Here is an 18,868-nt window from a genome sequence, read left to right on the forward strand (position 1 = left end):
CCCTTGCCCCGATCAAGCTCACCGTCCACAGCCTCCGCCCACCTCTCTCTGGGTCCGCCCTCATGCTCGAGGCCCCGCCCCCGCTCTCTGTGCCTCAGCTCCTTTAAGGCACCGGTAGCCGAGGGCGCGCGGGTGGGGGACGTTCGGTTTGTCCAGAGTCAGGCAGACACACCCCGGTTGAGGGTCGCCCCTGGGCGAGGGCACGAGGTGAGGCGGGGGATGGGCACCGGAGCCAACACTGCGGAGCACGCTCAGTCCAGGGTCCGGCCGCCCGCTCCGGCTCCAGGCGAGGACTTACAGTGGCCTCCGGAGGGAGAGTGAGCCGAAGTTCTTCTGCTCGAGCTACTATGGAAAAGTACCAGGTGCCGTGATGTCCCTTGCGGGGACAGGCTGCCCGGGCCCAAGGTCTGCGCGCCACGGGGCAACGGTCACAGCCCACCCAGCACCAGGTCAGCCTAGGGAGGCGGAGCCCATATCTCAGTAAGGTCAGCCTCCAGCTGGAAGGCCACCTCTCTGGGCCTCTGTCCCCCTTTAAAATGGTGAACAGTAAGGGCTTCCAGCACTGACCTTTTGAGGTTGTGGGTAGCTCCTCCGACCTCCTAATCCATGGGGGCCTGTAGAGGCAAAAGCAAGCCCAGAGCACACGGCAGGAGCCCCCTCTAAGTGTGCTAAAAAACACCCCTCAGCCTATGTCTGCTAAAATGCCCATACCTGAGCAGTTTCAAAACAGAGGAAAGCCGATAATGGACATTTAATTAAATGTTTCTATACTTACCATATCATTTTCATTAAATATTAGATTCAGTATTTGTAAAAATTTCACTAATTTGAAAACCACTTACAATTAGATTTTCCTACTGTTGGGAGATTCTGTTTATGAGGGGGAACTACCCAGGGTAAAGCATAAGCGTTTTTAGTGGTCAGAGAATTTTTAAGGTTACTTTTCAGGGGGGAGAAGAAGTCTTGATTGAGATGTTGGTGTATTTTACTGTCTAATGCACTGTATTTTACTGAGAATTCTTGCACCTGACCTCTGGCCCTGTTGATTTATGCTGCTTGGAACATTATTCCCTGAGCAGAGTCCAGGCCACACAGAGGCTGGATTACAGAATCCTGACTTTACACCCCCAAAATCTGATTCAGTGTCTCATCCTATATCACCTCTTCTGAGTCCTGCTTTCCATTCCCACAAGGGTGGTTAAGAAGTGTCCACGTAACCCTGGGATGGCCATGACTGATAGTACCAGTCATGGGGACAAGTTGCCTTCTTTAGATGCTCAGTTTGGAGGTAGATGCTGGGGTCATGGGGGCCTAAAAGAGTGAATAAGCGTGTGTGCGGCCTGGGTTCCATCCTCAGTACCACATATAAACAAAGATGTTGTGTCCGCCGAAAACTAAAATATAAATAAATATTTAAAATTCTCTCTCTCTCTCACACACACACAAACTCAAAAAAAAAAAAAAAGAGTGAATAAGCCCCCTGCCCCAGGTCAGTTCTTGCTCTTAGACTCCCAAAGGCCCTCTCTATAGGTTGGAGAAGGAGCATGGAGTCATAGAAACTTCAGAATTGGCCTTGGAGAGAGAGAAATAGACTCTCTGGGCCATATCCTCTACTACAAAATAGGAGACAGTGCCAGCCCCCAGGGGCTGTGGGAAGCACCAGCCAAGGTATGGGAGTTGGGTTTGTACTGGGAAGTGCAAGGTGGTTTCCTCTTCATAGTTTCTCTCCCTTGCTGCTAGATTTTGTACCAGCTGAGTCCTGGGGCCTTAGGGGTGAACCTGGTGGTGGAGGAACTGGCCACTGAAGCCAAGCTCGTGATAAAGCAGGTAAGAAGCAGAGCCCAGTGAACCAGGAAGAGCACATCATCCCTCAGAGGAGGCTTCCAGGACCCCTGTTGGCAGCAGGCAGCAATCCTAGCTGGAGTAGATGTGGGGGGTGGCATGAGGCTCCCCAGACTTGGAACCGCTGCCCCCTACTTTGACAGGAAAGAAATGCTGATTTTTACTCCACCACCTACATCTACCATTCACTCATCCATACTGGGTGCCAGGCATCAATCCACTGAATATCCCTGATCCTGTCAAACAGGAACCGTGACCCCATTTTACAGAGATTGGCTTGGGGCCATCCCATTCTAATCAGATCACACAGGATCCATGAGGATTTGACTTCTGTGGGCACAGTGCTACTCTTTACAGTTTGCCAGTCTTACCAAAAGGGAACCAGACCCAGAGGGCAGGGACTAGTCCAGGGTCACACAAGGCTAAGGACAGGACCTGGAATCTCTTCACCAGGGCTAAGGCAGCAGGGTGGAGGTGCATCCCTTCCTATGCTCAACAGAAGGTCCATCCAGGGGAAGAGAGCTGCTATAAGAGTGGCTGGCACACCCTTCTCTCTCAAGTGGGGACAGGTACACAGGGGGAGCAGGAACTAACCTTGTAGATAAAGGAACCTCATTAGCAGCCGCAGATCCGCGAGGCCTGTGTCTATGCAGCCCAGCAAGCAGCCTCATCCCTAGGTAGCTGGTCCTGGAGTCCTTGTCCACCTCCTGTTCTGTGGCTGGCTGGCCCAGGGGTCAGCCCTCTCATCTCACAGATCAATGAGCCAGGAGACCTTTTTAAAAGCTCAGCCAGTGGGCTAGGTTTGTGGCTCAGGGGTAGAGCCCTTGCCTAGCGTGCATCATGCCTGGGTTCTGCCCCCAGTACTGCAAATCAATCTATAAATAATTAGCAAATAAGGCATTTTTTCCATATATATATATATATATATATATATATGGGAGGGAGTGTGTGTGTTCCTCTAGTCTTTTTCCTAAGCATTTATAAACTTTGTTTTTATAAGAGTGGTATATTGCTGAAGCTGATGGCATCCTTTGTCCACCTAATAGATTGCGGAAACTGCCCCATTTCAGCACCACAGCTTCCTCCTCTCCTGATCTGGTGGCCGTGTGGCCGCTTCTCTTGCTTGATGTGCTGTGGTTGACCCGACTGTCACGTCATGTGGGTCGAGTGGTCTGCCCATTCTCAGTTCCTCACTGGTATAAATAGGTCTGATGGACATCCTCACAAATATATTTTTCTTGAGCATCGTGGTTTCCTCAGGGAAGAGCTCTAGGAGAGGGGTTTCTGGGCCTTTTCAAGGCTTTCAGAGTATTTTGGCTGACCCTATCCTACTCATGATGGCAATGGTGGCCATGATAATCACCGTGCATATGGTGGGGTGATGGGGTGGTCATGGCAGTGATGACAGTGATGTATGGGGGTGGGCTGGGATAGTGGGGTGGTAGTGACGGTGATGGCAGTGGTGATAATGATGGTGGAGGTTTTAGTGAAACTGATAGTGGGGGTGGCAGTGGGATGATGGGGGGGGTCATGGTGTCAGGGGTGATGGCAGAGGTGGGGATAGGGTAATGGGGGTGGTGATGATGGGCAGGTCACAGGGTTGGGGATGGGGATGGCAGTGGAGGTGGTAGAGGAGGGGTTGATGAGGATGGCAGTAGTGATGAGTGAGGCGGTAGTGAGGGTGATGGTAGTTGAAGAGGCTCACTGACCCGGTGTCTCTGTGTCCCTCCAGGTGGAATGCCTTGATGAGCATCATACCAATGAGGCCCTGGAGGAGGTGACTCTCTGGACAATGTTCTCTCTAGAGGAACAGGATGCAGCATACTTATAGAGACTGTTCTGCACCCCCTTGTTGAGTGACAGGGTGAAGGGAAGTCATAATTAGTTCTTGGCCAGGTCCTAAAGGGAGTCCATAACCCAAACACCCACTTCTAAATGCAGGAACTGCCCATTTAGAACACATCTTCCCAAAGGAGATGAAGCTTAACTGTTGGCTCAGTCCCTAGGCTAATCCACCAATAACAATAACCATCTCTCAAAAAGATGATTTTGTTTAGGGCTGAGGTGTAGTTCAGTCCAGAGTGCTTGACTGGCAAGGCCCTGCAAAAGAGAAACTTTTTTTTCCTTCAACTATGAAAGTATTAGTTACAGTGCAAATTTTGGGAAATGCAGAATTATTTAATAATGAAAATGTAATTCTGCCATCTTAATTCTACCATCTGGAATGGACCAGTGGCAGCAGCCTGATTTACAATAATGGCAATTTATCAAATGGATAAATAGAGGCTGTGAGTAGCTTTTCTTTGCCTTTCTAGAATTTTATACGGGGTGAAATGTATCTTCTCCCTTATGGTCACTGTTTGGTCCTCTTTCTGGAATTGCCCACCCTGTGCCTTGCTGGCTAGGCACCTCTTGGGTCCACAGTGTGACTGAAGCACAGGTGGGCCTGGGCATGTTCTGATGTGGGGAACACTTACACTGCCGACAAGCAAGCTGCTCACGCCTGGCCAGCATCTGAGCAGTTACCCATCAGCCCATATTCTCCAGGTTAATTGTTCCTGATGCCCACCTTGGTTTGTTTTCAAAGCACTCTGCTGGGTCAAGGGAACTTCAGGTGGGCTCACCTGCCCCAGCCAGCCCCAAAGGTGACATATCCTGCACACCATCACTTGACCTGCATCACCTCCCCGTGAGGCAGGTTCCATGGGAACCACCATTTTAATTTTCAGTTTTATTTTTTGCAGAGCTGGGAAGGGAATTCAGGGCCGTGTACACGCTAAACAAGAACTCTGCCACTGAGCCACACCCCAGCCCACTGCTGTTTTCAGATGAGCACATGAGGCTCAGAGATGCTGACGGTCTGTCTCGGTCACACAGCACAGCAGGGCATGCTGGGACTGGCCTCATACCAGACCTTCCGGCAGTTAGCCATAAGGCTGCACTGCCTCCCTGCCCTGGCTCCCCTGCCTTGCCAGAGCCAGCAGCTTGCGTTTCTGTTGGGATATATGACAGAGGAGCACCAGCTGCACACTGTGCTTCCCTGACCACGGTTTCCTCCCTCTCATCCCCATAGCTCAGGCCTCTGCTAAAGCTTCAGCACGCCCACATCTCCCTGTACCAGGAGCTGTTCATCACGTGGAACAGTGAGGTGGGTCAGGTGGCACCTGCGGCTGGGCTGCAGCACCAAGCCCACTGAGCGTACCCTGCCCACAAGGCGCTGCCGGACTGAGTGTGGCAGCCCCCACTCAACAGCTATGGGGGTGGGAACCACCCAGGGGCTTACTGTGCACAATTCCAGGTGAGCCCTCAAGGGCCTCCTCCGAGGAGGGCTGCCAACGAGTGCCACATTCCTTTAGGCTTCCTGGCTCACATGTGGCAAGCAGGGAACCCAGCCTGGTGGCCCCACTCCAGCTCCCCACCTGCAGCCCCAGCCGAGCAAGTCTGCATGGCTGACAGGAGCCTGCATTCCAGGGGGAAGAGGCTGGTCCTAGGGAGCTGCTACTCTGCCTCCCACTGCCATTTGCCACCCAGTTATCTCGGCCCCCAGGCCCCTCACTCCCACAGCTCCTGCACAGTTTACTAACTGGCTCCATGTCTGCTCACATCCTGGGAGATCCACAGGGCTGGAAGTACTGTCCTCATTTTCCTAATGGGGCTCAGAGAGGTCATGGAGCTCCCCAAAGCCAGACAGCTAGTAAAGAGTTGAGTGGGGTTCAAATCCAGGTTTCCTGCCCATGCCCTGGGTCCCTTCAGGTATGACTTCTATCGCTTCAAAGAGCTGGAGCTTTCCAGAAACCAGGCTGGCAGGCCTTGGCCACCTCTCCACATATCCATGTCAGTGTCCCACTGGACCAGGGGGTCCTACCCAGCAGCCAGGCCCGGGGAAGCCAGGGGAAAGGCCCCCCTGCATGCTCCCACACATATTGTGAAGTACTCCCTGACGCTGTCAGGGAATGGGGCAAAAAAGCCAAGAAGACAGGTCACTATGGAGGGAGCAAGACAGGCTCCTCAGAGGAAGTGCATCTCAGCTGACACCCAGGGAAGCCGCCACCTGTGAAGAGTGAGGGCAATCCCAGCAGAGGGGTCCCCACTTCCAGTGGCTGCAGCTGTCGGGAAAGGCCAAGCAACTGGGAGCAGATAGAACCTGAGGTGGCGGTGCCTGGGAATGGGGAGACAAGAGGCAGGGCCTCCAGCCAGCAGTGTGACCAAAGCAGTGACGCCACAGAGTATCTGGGCCTTGTGTCCCCGCAGGTCTCCTCTCTGTCCCTCTGTCTGGTGATGGAGTACAGCCAGGGTAGCCTCCAGATGGTCATTCAGAGTAAGAGGGAAGAGAAGGCAGTCATGGATCCAAAGGTAACACAGACCCAGCCCGGGGCCTGCGGCCCCATGGGGCAGCCTAGGCAGAGGGGAGGGTAGTTGCCCAGTGTGTGAGGGGTGCGTTAAGTCCACCTCAAGTCCACATCTTTTTTTTTTTTTTAGAGAGAGAGAATTTTTAATATTCATTTTTTAGTTTTTGGCGGACACAACATCTTTGTTGGTATGTGGTGCTGAGGATCGAACCCGGGCCGCACGCATGCCAGGCGAGCGCGTTACCACTTGAGCCACATCCCCAGCCCCTCAAGTCCACATCTTGACACTTTACACACACCTGCCTCTAGCCTCCAGAGGAGGATCCCAAAACCAGAGGTCCACAGCCACCACCTGCCTCCAGAGACTGTCATCATGCAACTCCTGAAGTTCACTCCAAAGGGCTTGGCTGGGGAGCCAACCTTGCTCATCCCTCCTCCTCTGGCCTACCAGATCCCTCTGCGCCCTCTGGTGCTCCTCTGGTCACCTTTGAGGCAGTGATGGGCCTTTGGTGGCTTCTGGCTTGGGCCATTTTAAGTCAGGCTGCTGTGGAGGAGTGGAATTGTCTGAAAAGCTGGCGTGGGCCTGGGAGGGTGGTGCAGGTGGTTCCCAGGGCGAGGCTGCTCTACTGCACCGCGAGGTTCCAGTCGGCTTGGGTTGCTGTGGAGGCTGAGAATAAGTTTCCATTATGTCTGGCCTGGCATTGGCCTGCAGAGTGATTGTGGTGAGGACAGTCTGGGCATGGAATCTCTTCAAGTACTTTTGCTCATTTCAACACTTACAGGGTCTTTTTCCTAATGATTTGAAGTTTGTTTATTTTTTAATCTGGACAGGGTATCCAGAGATCTCCTCCCAGTCTATGGCTTGCCAGTTCCCCTTCTTAGCAGTGTCTTGTGGCCAGCAAAGGTCCTCATCAAAATGAAGTCAGGTGCATCAGTGTCATCCCTTCTGGCCAGTGTCTCTTGAGCCCTGGCTTAGGGAGCCTTCCTCCCACCTCCTGTTTCCTTCTCGAAGCTTGGTCACTTTTCACTTTCACCTTTGGGTCTGGGCCAGCCTACATGCATTCTGCTTTCCTCAAAGTACTCCTCTGCTTGGTGCCATCTCTCCACGGGGCTCAGGGGTACCCAGCTGCTCTGGTGAACTGGCCTCCGAGGCAGACTCCACGGTGGCTTTGTACATGTGTGCAGTGGGGCCCTTTGGAACATAATGTTGCCGCTCTACCAGGGCTGGGAGGAAGCTAGGGCCCTGCAGCCCAGCCCCTGACACCCTGGGGTGGCCTAAGGCACCAGTATGGAAGCCAGAGGTCCTAAGAACACAGTTTGAAAAATCACTGCCCTGGACACTAGATGCAGCTTGTTTCTTACACAGAATACTTCCAGAATGTTCTCTTTCAGGGCTCTTTTCACTCTAATGGAACATGAAGGGGCAAGGCCCAAGCAGGCATTGCAGGCTTTAACATGTCAGATACCCACAAGGGCCGCATGCCAAGAGCTCGAGCAGGTGTGGGGCAACGGGCCACAGGTGGCTGCTGGAGGCAGGGAGTAGGGTCAAAGTCCCTGGGCACTGGGGTATGCAGTGTGCCCCTGTCCTGCTGTCTGCTGAGCTGGCGCCTGCCTAACAGTAGTGCATGGAATCCCACTCAGGAAGTTCCAGGCCCCTCCCCTTGCTGGCATCTCTTGCTTTTTCCCCAGTGGATGCAGGAGATCCTGGGTCAGATGTTGGACGCTCTGGAGTACCTGCACCAGCTGAGCATCATCCACAGGTGACAATCCTCTTCCTAGGGGTATCCAGCTGCACGGGTACCAGCACCCTTGGGCAAGATCTGGGCCCGGTAGGATGGCACCTTCCCTGGCTGAGGGAGGGGAGCAGGGCCCTTCCCTGCTGCCTTGAGTGACTCACCCCACAGTGCACAGCTGCATGATATGCCATGGCCTGGGCAGGGTGGCTCTAAAGTGCAACAGAAGAAGCAGATAAGACACCTGGAGGACGGGTGAGGCTGCCTGTCATGGCGTAGCCTCTGGATGGCCAGCATGGGCTGCTGCACCATAGGTCCAGCCTTCAAGCTGCCAGTGGTACCGGCTTCAAGCTCCAAGGCCCCTGTGGGAAGGGCTGGGGAGAGAAGCACATGGGCTGTGTGTACGAAGGGAATGGGAGTGAGGCCTCACGGTAGGTCTTACAGAATGGCGGACAATCAGTTCTCAGACTAGTGGGAGCCAGGACCTGTTGGAAGGGACACCAGGTTAACTAGGGCCTCCATAGCTGGGTGTGCCCCTTGTACTTGGGCTTTCCCCCAATTTAAAACAACTGATAAGATCTTATGTGAATGAGAAATAATCATTTGCCAAGCAGGAGGAGAAGGAATTTTCTGGTGGGGGGGTGGGACACTCAGGCTCAGGGCAGGTGCTGTCCTAGGGGAAGGTCCCCTGGCAGCCCATAAGCGCCAGACCCCCATCTCTTGATCACAGGAATCTCAAGCCTTCTAACATCAGCCTGGTCAGTAAAAACCACTGCAAACTCCAGGACCTGAGCTGCAATGCACTGATGACCCACAGAGCCAAGTGGAATGTCCGTGCAGAGGAAGGTGGTTGGGGTCCTCCCAGGAGGCAGGAGAGGGTGGCTGGAGACAGGCAAGGATGGGCAGCGAGAAAGGCAGTGCTGAGCTCGTTGCTTAGAAGGTCTCCACAGAGCTCCCTTTGGCTGGTTGTGCCTGAGCAAGAGTCCCTCATGGAGAACAGACACAGGGTCAAAAGACAGGGCCATTGGAGAAAAGAGCCCCAAGGAAAGAGCAGTCACCTGGGTACCCCTGAAAACGTAAACCTCGTGGGGGAGAAAGCCCCCAGAGGAAGGAGATTAGAATGGGGAATGGGGAGGACCTGCTGACTCAAGTACTGTCCTCAGATGGCCCAGGAGATAGTGGAGGGCTGTAGGGAGCAAGTTCTCTTCCTTCAAAAGGGGAACAGTGTGAAGGGAGACAGGCCTCAAGCCTGTAACATCATGTGCAGAACCCAAGTCCTGGGTGGCAGTGATTGGTGGCACTCTGCCCTTGAATTGGGTCGATGGATGATGGACGGATGATGGACGGATGATGGAGGTGAGCCTGTGGAGGGGTGAACTGGTGGGAGGTGACCCTGGCGTGGGTTTTAGAGTCCAGACCTTTGTTGTGTGGCTGAGAAATGGGGTGCAGAGAAGAAAGGGCTGCTTGAGGCCAACAAACCAGCCTGAGGACCCTGCTCTTTTGTCTCCTCTGGGGTTCAGGTTGAGAACCTAGGGCAGGGCCACTGGGACTCTGCCCCAGGGTCCTGATGTGTGGAGGGAAGGATGTTGAAAGAGGTATACATCCTAGCCGCTTGGCATATACTTGGCAGCTCCTTCTACAGCGGTTGTGGGCACAGACATGCCCACAGATGGGCCAGCCTGCCAGACACCTGTCAGTATGGATGGCTTCCTGTCAGTATGGATGGCTTCCCTGGCTCAAGGTCACGGTGAAGGTCTAACTGAGCAAGGAGGGACCCCTCACTGCCCACACCTATACTTCTTGCTTCACCCAAGAAGGGCCACTGAAGGACTCATATTTCTAGCTGCTTGCAATGGAAACCAAAAAGGAGACAGTGTTGGGCAGGGTGGCTCTGCTCTTCTGCCCCTTCAGGGGACATAGGACTCAATGGATCCCTGCCTTGTTCCTGCCAACAGACCCCTTTCAAAAGTCCTGGATGGCCCCCGAAGCCCTGGACTTCACCTTCAGCCAGATGTCTGACGTCTGGTCCCTGGGCTGCATCATGCTGGACATGGCCAGCTGCTCCTTCCTGAATGTAAGCTGCCTTCCAGGGAGAGGCAGGCCCTCGCCCTGCTTCCCGTCAGCACCCACACTCTGCTCGACGCAGGCACAGGGAGCCCTTGAGAGGAGACAGGCAGCAGGGTTCGTGCTCACTTGGTGGCTGTGAGTCCTCAGCCCTGCCCCTGTCAGCAAGGAAACCCTGGTCCAGGCACCCTAGAGTCGGGGGTGCCTGTGGCTGCAGCTCAGGAGACTGGGCAGGAACACTTGGGGCTGTGTGTCACACAAGCCTGCACGTGCATGGCGCTTCTCTGTTCTGCATGTCCTAGCGTGTGGCTCCTGCTCTCATCTGTGCTAGGCCTGCCTGCGGACAGGAAGGAGGGGAAAGGCAAGGGCCAGGGCACCTCGTATGGCCCCTTGGCCACCCTGACTTAGGGAGGCTGGGGAGCTGAGCCTTGCCACATCGTATGTACACACTGAAGAGAAGTCCAGTGTCTGCTGCACCCTGAGAGCAAGGACACACCACTGGCCACCTGGGTCCATCACCAGTCACAGGGAATCCAGAGAGCACAGGTGGCTGGCTGGGCCTCAGCATCCCCACTATCTCCCAGGTGGCCCAGTTCAGCTGCTCCCTTCCTACAGGGACTCCAGGGGAGTGAGGGACCTCCTGCTCCAGGCTGTGTGCTGTGTTGAAGGGTCTGGGCTCCAGTGCTTCCCTGGCACTGGGTGATCTTGGGCACTTGCTTCTGTTAATGGGCACGAAGAGTATTTTGTCATCTGGGTCCAGATAAGGGCCTCTGGGCAGAAATGGACAAGGCACATGGTCCCCTGCCTGCCTCTCCACTCAATGAGATGGCCCTCTTGCTTCTCTGAACCTCTGTTTCTTCTTCATAGAGGAGCTCCAAGGCTCCTGTGGCCTGACTCTGGCTTTCACTTAGTTGCAGAAACTCTGTGTCCTCTCTTCTGGTAGGCTACAGAAGCCATGCACCTACGGAAGTCCCTCCGCCAGAACTCTGGCAGCCTGAAAGCCATCCTGAAGACCATGGAGGAGAAACACATCCCAGATGTAGAAACCTTCTCTGACCTCCTGCCCTTAATGTTGCAGATCAACCCCTTGGATCGAATAACAATCAAGTGAGCTCAGGGTTGGGTTTTATTTCAACCTAGCAGGCTTGTTCAGCATCTCTCTACCCGACACAGACATGGCTGCTGGCTCCACCCTATTTCCCCCTGAATAACTTGGGTTTTTCCCAGCATTGTGGCTGTCCCAAACTGCTTGGCAGCCAGCCACCTGGACTGCACATCTCTGCACACTGGCACAGTGGGCCCGGCTCCAGCAGGCACAGGTGGTTCAGCCCCAGGGTATTTCTCAGGCTCCAGGAAAAAAAATGTCCATTCTAATTCAAAATCAGAAGGAAAAGGTGAACCCTGCATGGGTTGTATTGACCTCTTAACCAGCACAGTCATCAAATCTGATGCTATGTCTCTGTGAAGGGGCCCAGAAGGCAAAAGCACAAGGATCAGGACTCCTCTGGGGCCCTGAGCCTTTGCAGGGAAGGTCCTTGGAAGTGGGATTGCCAGGGCACTGGCTGGACACATAGCACATCAGGAGAGATTTGGCCAAGCAGATCTGAAAGGGAAGGCCAGTGTCCAGGGCTCATCCAATGACAAGAAGCCTTCAGCCCAAGGCAGAGGGGCAGTGCATGGGACACCATGGGGGAGGCAGCTGGTGCAGCTGGCTCTCCCTGCTCCTCTGCCAGGGCTGTGGTTCATATGACCTTTGTGAGTGGCTCATTCAAGTCCTCATGTGTGGCCGTGACCCTGCACCAGCAGGTGGTGCCCGAGATCATCACCAGCATACTGTTAGAAGGCAACGTCACCAGCATCTTAGGTGATGGTGGGGACATGGGGTGTGTTGGGAGCTGTCCTTGGCCTTGGCAGCCCATTGTTTGGCTGGTGCCTCCTCACTACCCAGTCCAGTAGGCCCCCTCCTCATTCATGGCCAGGGTGCAGGAACATTCCAGGCTGTTCACCTCCACTCCATCCCAAGACTGCCCTGCTTAAATACCCTCCATAGCCCCCGTCACCTACAGCACAAAGTCCATTTCCTCAGTCTGGCCCCATGTACCTACCATCATTCGCTACACAAATCCTCTACAAGGCTACCCGGGCTCCTTGCTGCCCATCCCCCTAGAGCCCCTGCCTTTGTGGGTCCATACCCAGAGTGGTCCCTGGGTATCCCCACTTAGCCAGTGTGCATCCTGCGAGCCACGGTGAGGGCAGCACACACTGAGACTCGGGATGGTTCCCAGAGACTTGGCTCGATTCTGGATCAACCACTTGGTCCTAGTGGCCTCATCTGTGAAGTAGGGATAAGAATGCTACCTTATGGCCAGAAGACCTGGTCCCCAGCAGGGTCCCCATGTCCTCCCTATTCCCTACAGAGGCCATGGAGAACTTCCCCAGCCGTCCTGAAGTTCAGCTCAAGGCCATGAAGAGGCTTTTGCAGATACCTGAGGACCAGCTAGGTACAGCCCTGCCTCTCCCCTCGCCGGCTGCCAGCAGTGCTGTTTACACCTTGGAGGCCTGTTCACGTTCCCAGGGGGGTCCTGTGCCTCATTATCTGCCTGGACAGGAAGCAGTCTGGAATTCTTCCCATGCCTCTCCTGCCAGGCAGAGAAGGGTGGGGATGGGTGGCCTCACCTGATTTTTAAAGGGTCCATAATAAGGTACCCATCTCTCCAGCCACCCTATTATGGGCATTGGAGTTTTCTTAGATCCCACTCCATGAACGGCACCCAACAGACCACTGCCTATGCACATGTGCCCCCAAGAGCTCCTATAGGGTGAGCTCTGGTGTCAGGGTGAGTCCTAGTGATGGCCAACCACGGACACACTGACATTCTGCCTGTTGTGTACCAGAGAACACAACACCCCTGTATCCATGATTTTGTAGTTTTTGCTGAAACATGCTTTTATAGAATCTCTCCGCCTAACCTCTCTCCTGCTTGAATATGACACGCCCATGCATCCCCCTTTCATCCAGCCATTCATCCATCTTCCCTCCACCCACCTGTCCATTGTCCATCTGTCCATTCTCCTTCCGTCCTCCTCTCCCTCTGTCCACTTCACACCCACCTCTCCATCCATCCACCTTATATCCCACAAGACATATACTAAGACTCCTCTGAGGAGTGTCCCAGTGGCTGAGGCTTTGGGGATTATGGAGGCAAACTGTGGCCTCCTAGCAAGGCAGTAGGCAACTCATATTGGCCATTGCCCCCAAAGCCGGATCCCATGTGCTGCTAAGCTATAACCAGGATAAAGCTCAGAGGGAGATTTTGCCTTCCTGTAAAATGGAGACAGTTGGGCCCTTTACCCAAGATTGGGCTCTTCCCACCACCTAGAGCCATGCCTGCCTCAGTGAGCTTCTGGAAGGGTCCACCATGGCTTCGTGTCCTGGGTGCCCCATCTGTCCTTGCACCCTCACCAAAGTCACCTATGCTCTTCTGACAAGGAAAGGGCTGGGAGGGCCTCGTGGTGCCAGAAGTACAAGATAGCATGCCCCTGCGGTGCTGGCGTTTGGAGGCTGAGGCAGGAGGATCTATTGAACCCAGAAGTTTGATACCAGCCTGGGTATCATACTGAGACTCCACCTCAAACAAAACAAAACAAAAAAACACTGAGAGGGTGAAGCTCTGAGGTGGAGACAGGATGCAGCATGCACGCCTGGGCTTGGTTCCCAGCAGGGTCCCCTGGCAGGCCTTGAGCACTCCATGCACATGTGGACAGATCATCTTTGCTCTCCTCTTCACCTACCTGGGGCCCCTCTGATGTGTTGTAGAATCCCAGTGGTCTCTGGGTCTCAGGTCTACTCCCACATGCCTCACCTGTGCCTCCTACCTCACCAGGGCTGCCGTGGCCCATGGGGCTGGTGGAGGTGGTGGTCACCGCTATGAAGCTGCATGAGAGGATCCTCGACCTGCAGCTTTGTGCCTGCTCCCTGCTACTGCGCATCCTGAGCCATGGTGGGTGCAGGGCAGGCTGGGGACACTCCTGGTGCTTCCAGCCCACACCAGTTACCCCTGGGTGTGTGGCCCTCTCAACAGCTCAAACCCTTGGGCAGCAGGTCAGTGCCGTCCCCTGCTGCCCATGCCGCCACCTCTGCTGCCCTCTTACAAGCCTCTCCTGGAGGCACAACCCACCCTCCTGGGGAAGTTCAGAGGACCCCATCCTGTCATCTGACCCCTTGCTCATCTGACCCCTTCCTGGGACAACAGGCCACAGGCCAGGAGTCTGGAGATGTGGGCTACACTGTTGTGCCCCTGGGCAAGCACCTGTCCCTCTTGCTGCTTTCCCAGCTATGCAAGAAGGTGCTGGACAGGATGGGGTCCTCCCCCCAGCTCTCTGGATCAGGAAGAACAGGTTCAACTGACTTCAGTTCTTACAACTACCTATCTACTTAAACTCTCTGGTTTAAATATTGAGGGTTTCACTCCCATGTGCCATTCATTCAGACTGTGTCCTTTTGTTTGCCTTTGTGGTGCTGGAAGCCAAGCCCTTGCTCATGGTGGCAAGCGTTCTTCCCCTGAACTGAGCCCCAGTCCTGAATTGTGTTGTTTACTCTGCCCCTTCGCCACAGACTCAGCAAGCTCTTGGAAGCCAGCACCAGCCTGAGGTGCCACAGACTGGCAGTGCAAGGGCCTTAGGTTTATGGACACCTGCTCCATGCTGGAGAACAAGGCAGACCTCAGTTTCCTTAAAAAAAAAAAAAAAAAAGCAGAAGTGCTGTCCCCAAGCCAGGCAGGGAGGATATGTGTGCCTTGCTGTCCCCTGCATCCTCAGCTGTGGGGTTAACCCAGGTTCCTTCTGTGGCCTGTGCAGTGCTGGTGCAGGATGCAGAAGCCCAGGTGCCATGGGATATCTCCATCATCTGCTCCCTGCTGAGCATCATGCGGAGCCACTCAGACTCGGAGCAACTCATCATCCAGGGCTACAGCCTGCTCACCATAATCTCTAGCCAGGGTGGGTGTGCCGGCCCTTCCTGCCTTGCCTCCTGCACACTCTAGGAAGCCAGGCTGCAGAGCACAAGCTGTGGAGGGCCAGCTTGGACACAGGCAGAGGTGGCACAGGGCCTGCTGCTGAGATAGCACGCCACATGGTTGGCAGATGCTCTGGTCCCATGCTGGTGGTTTTTCTGTACTCTGGAGGCCAGGCTCCATTTTCACAGGCAGACTACATGCCAGGTTTGGCCACAGGCCTTGCACGTATGCATTTCACATTCACATGCTCTGTGCCCATGGTCAGGGGGGCAGCAGGAAACCAGACTGTGCCCCAGTGGATGAGAGGTCCTCACCAGGCTCCCCTGGGACCAGGTAATACCCTTTCCTTCCTCCTAGCCCGCTCACAGGTGGGCATTGTCCTCCCAGGGGAAGCCAGAGCTCCTGAGAGCCCAAGGACACCTGTCAGGTCCTATGGTGGGGCAGAGCTGAGACCCAGTATGAGCCCACCACTCCAGACCTGATGACCTGTCATCCTTCACTGATCCCAGGAATAGGCATCACACAATGACCAGGCAGGCTGTGTGCTGGGAAAGGCCACAGCTGATCTAGGAAGGCAGGCTGGGCTCTGGGCTGAGGAGTTACAGCCATGGGACTCAGCCTAGTCATAGGTGGGAGGTGCTGAGTGGCGGCCCAGGAAATGCACAGCACCTGGGAACCCAGGGCAGCAGTGCTCTGGGAAGGCCTGCTGGAAGGGCCTCCCTCTCTCCCACAGTGCAGGTCTCTGAGGAACTACAGAAGGCGGGGCTGTTTGAGCTCATCCTGGAGCACCTGCACAGATTCTCCAAGGACAGGGACATCTGCTTCAGTGCCTTGGGCCTGCTCTGGTCCCTCCTGGTGGATGGTGAGGCCCTCCTTCTCAGGCTCCCACTGCCTGACTCCCAGGAGACTCTGCCTTCTGTCTCTTGAACATGTGAGAGTGACCTTGGCCACTAAAGGGAGACTGGCAAGAAGAGTGGGAGGGGAGGGGAAGGAGCCCAGTGTGTCCTGTCCAGTGGGCAGACCCTGGCACCAGAGATCAGCCAGAGAGTTGGATGCCTTATCCTGATTTTCAATGCAGAATAGGGGCCCCTAGGCCTGCACTGCCCCCTCTCCAAGGCCTCACCTTGGTACTCCAGAGAACAGTGCTCCAAGCCATGGCAAGCTGGGGAAACCTGAGACCCCACTGTCCCCAAGGTGCCAGAGTCCCCTCCAGACTCATTGGCAAGGAGGCCCCCACCCTCCATCTGTCCTCTTACTTTCTGCCCTGCTTGGTGGGTGGGAGCAGCAGGTGGGGCGTGTATATAGTAGGCCCTCATGCACACACCCAATGCCTGGGTGTCCCCCACCCCTGTCTTGGATCCAGCTATCATTGTGAACAAAGACCCTGTGGTGAAGATCCCAGCCCTGGTCATCCAGGTGCTGGACACCCACCCCACAGATGCAGAAATAGCTGAGGCAGGCTGTGCGGTGTTCTGGCTGCTGTCCTTGCTGGGTGAGAAGCTCAGGCCCTTGAGAGTGAGTGGGGAGGGCAGCCCTGGACACAGGGCAACCAGGTCCCTGTCCTCTGCAGGCTGCATGAGTGAGTGGCAGTTTGAGAAGGTGGTGGAGCTGCTTTTGCAAAGCATCCGGCTGAGCCAGGAAAGAGTACTGCTGGTGAATAATGCCTACCGAGGGCTGGCCAGCCTTGCCAAGGTGTCAGGTGAGCCCAATGTTAGGGCAGAAATCAGTCCTGGTCAGTAATGTCTACAGCTGCCCACAACCAAAACAGGAGGAACAAAATGACTCAGTCACATCATTGAGGAGGTGCCACCAAGGCTGCACACAACAGGCAGCCTCTGCCTTTTGCTTCATTCTAGCCTGTTATCTCCCTTCCCTGTCCACCCGCTGTGGGTCCATGCAGGCTCTCAGAATACAGGTCTGTCTCCAATTCCTAAGCACAAACCCTGGCTCTTATTTAGTGCCAGGCCCCATGCTGAGACTGGCAGTTATCCCTCGCAGAGGGCACTTGGATCTGGCCAGTCACCAGAGGCGCATGGTGGTGCTGAGGCCTCTGCTCATGATCTTGACCTCTGTGTTGTGTGGCCTTCCTTAGAGCAGTAACTACGCCCTTGGGGAGGACTTCCGGCTCCTCACCTGGCTCTTCTGGCCATGCCAGTCTACTGGGCTGCCTAAGATGATGGGGCCTCCTAGAGGGAGTGGGGGGCTGTCTCCTCCTGTCCTGGAAACCCCATGCTCAGCCCCTCTGAGGTCCCACACCAACTCTAGCAGGGTGGGTGGGCCACCTGGATGGGGAGCAGAGCTGGTCAGACTCCTGTATGCCTCTCAGCTGGGGCCTGGAGGTACTGTGGCCTTTCCTCCTGGTCAGAGCAATGTCTGGGCCTCAGGTCCCACCAGCAGCCTACCACAGGTTAGCTGTCAATTCCTTCTAGGGACAGCTGGGGAGGTCAAGGCCCTGGGGGAAAAGGGGACATGGTCTCCACCAAGGGAGCAGGACCTGAGCCAGGCCGGGTGAGTTGCAGCCCCACCACCTGGCCTGGTGAAACTTGCACCAGCATATGCCTCTGGGCCTGCCTCACTAAGGAAGGGAGTACACGGGCCAGCAGGAGCAGGGCTTTTGCTGTGGGTGCAAAGCTGCACTGTGGGAAAATGGAGCCAGCAGAGCCCAGAGCTTGGGACGGAGATGGGGCCCAATGTTGAGTTCTCCCAGCAACCCATGAAACCAGTATCATTACTACCCATCTCTCAGGGGAACCTTGGGCTGAGGAACTGTCCCAAGACCAAATGCACAGTGCCAGCACTAGATTGGGAACCCTGTCACCTCCTCTTCCCCAGAGCTGGCAGCCTTCCGGGTGGTGATGCCACAGGATGGTGGCAGTGGCCTCACCCTCCTGCAGGAGACCTATCAGCTGTACAAGGATGACCCTGAGGTGGTGGAGAACCTCTGCATGCTGCTGGCCCACCTTTCCTCCTACAGTGAGGACCCCCTTGCCCTACCTGGGAGCAGTGGTCAGGGGGGAGGGAAGGAGCCCCACAGAGATGGCCCCAAACTTTCCACTCGCCTGGCACCCCTGCACAGGGCATAGCTACAGCCCAGGACAATGTATTAATTATGGAACCCAGGGTGGCACTCTGCCCATGCCCTAAGTGGCACTGGGACCCTGCCTTGCCCTCTGGCTGGGCTCTGGGTCTCAGTACCCTTTCTGTTCCACCAGAGGAAATCCTGCCAGAGCTGGAGTCCAGTGGCATCAGGGCTCTGGTCAGAGAGATCCAGGGGCGCTTCACCTCCAGCCTGGTGAGTGACAGGAGGGCCTTCAGCAAACTAGGCCAAGCCCCTACACCTGGGGACATGGGCTGGGCACGTTTACTTGGAGCAGGCTCTGAGTGCTGTGGGCAGACTTCAGTGACACTTCCCTGCCTATTACTCCATCTCTGGGACTGGGCCAGTCAACCCTGGGGGGAGGGGTGACCAGAGGGTTTCACAAATTGGTGGATTTCATCAGTTAATGGCTCCGACCCCAAACCCTCCAAGAGGAACCTGCCTATCCCTTCCAGGAGCTGGTCTCTTATGCAGAGAAAGTGTCCCTGAGTCTGGAGGCTGCACTGCACAGCTCCCAGGAAAGGAAGCTGCTTGGAGCTGCTGTCGGGGAGGAAGCAGCTGCTCCTAAGGTCCCCATTCTCCCGGAAGGCCGCCCCCACCTGCCCTGAAGCACCTGCCTTCCTGTCCTAGATGTAAGTGGGGAGGAGGACATTAGGGACCAGTATGCACGTCCCGCTATGCCCAGTAACTAATAAAGAGGCCCAAGGCTGGTTCCAGGTATGTCCGAGTCACTGCTGGTATAGAAGTGGCAGGTCATGGTGGTGCTTG

General features: G+C 55.3%; 1 protein-coding gene across 23 annotated transcripts; it reads left to right on the plus strand.

Annotated features, from left to right (window-relative positions):
• Positions 1-41: 41 nt before the first annotated feature.
• On the plus strand, positions 42-18,820 carry Stkld1 (serine/threonine kinase like domain containing 1). 23 transcript variants are annotated; one of them, XR_013438378.1, is made up of 19 exons: positions 42-362; positions 1,741-1,827; positions 3,575-3,619; positions 4,916-4,990; positions 6,094-6,195; positions 7,881-7,951; positions 8,655-8,770; positions 9,880-9,998; positions 10,932-11,095; positions 11,722-11,852; positions 12,406-12,489; positions 13,873-13,989; positions 14,846-14,986; positions 15,737-15,865; positions 16,367-16,495; positions 16,574-16,702; positions 17,433-17,511; positions 17,836-17,976; positions 18,216-18,298. XR_013438378.1 is itself a non-coding variant. In XM_005336965.5 (19 exons), the coding sequence occupies exons 1-19, from the start codon at positions 348-350 to the stop codon at positions 18,706-18,708; spliced, it is 2,028 nt and encodes a 675-aa protein (XP_005337022.1). In that variant the 5' UTR covers positions 47-347; the 3' UTR covers positions 18,709-18,820. The 23 variants fall into 23 exon arrangements, 22 of the variants coding, with proteins under 22 accessions (XP_077904695.1, XP_005337022.1, XP_077904693.1 ...); XM_005336965.5 differs by lacking the exon at positions 17,433-17,511 and adding an exon at positions 18,556-18,820 and having other exon boundaries at positions 47-362; positions 18,216-18,295; XM_078048569.1 differs by lacking the exons at positions 14,846-14,986; positions 17,433-17,511 and adding an exon at positions 18,556-18,820 and having other exon boundaries at positions 43-362; positions 18,216-18,295.
• The last annotated feature ends 48 nt before the right edge of the window (positions 18,821-18,868 follow it).

Source organism: Ictidomys tridecemlineatus, chromosome 4, assembly GCF_052094955.1.
Source record: "Ictidomys tridecemlineatus isolate mIctTri1 chromosome 4, mIctTri1.hap1, whole genome shotgun sequence".
NCBI lineage: Eukaryota > Metazoa > Chordata > Mammalia > Rodentia > Sciuridae > Ictidomys > Ictidomys tridecemlineatus.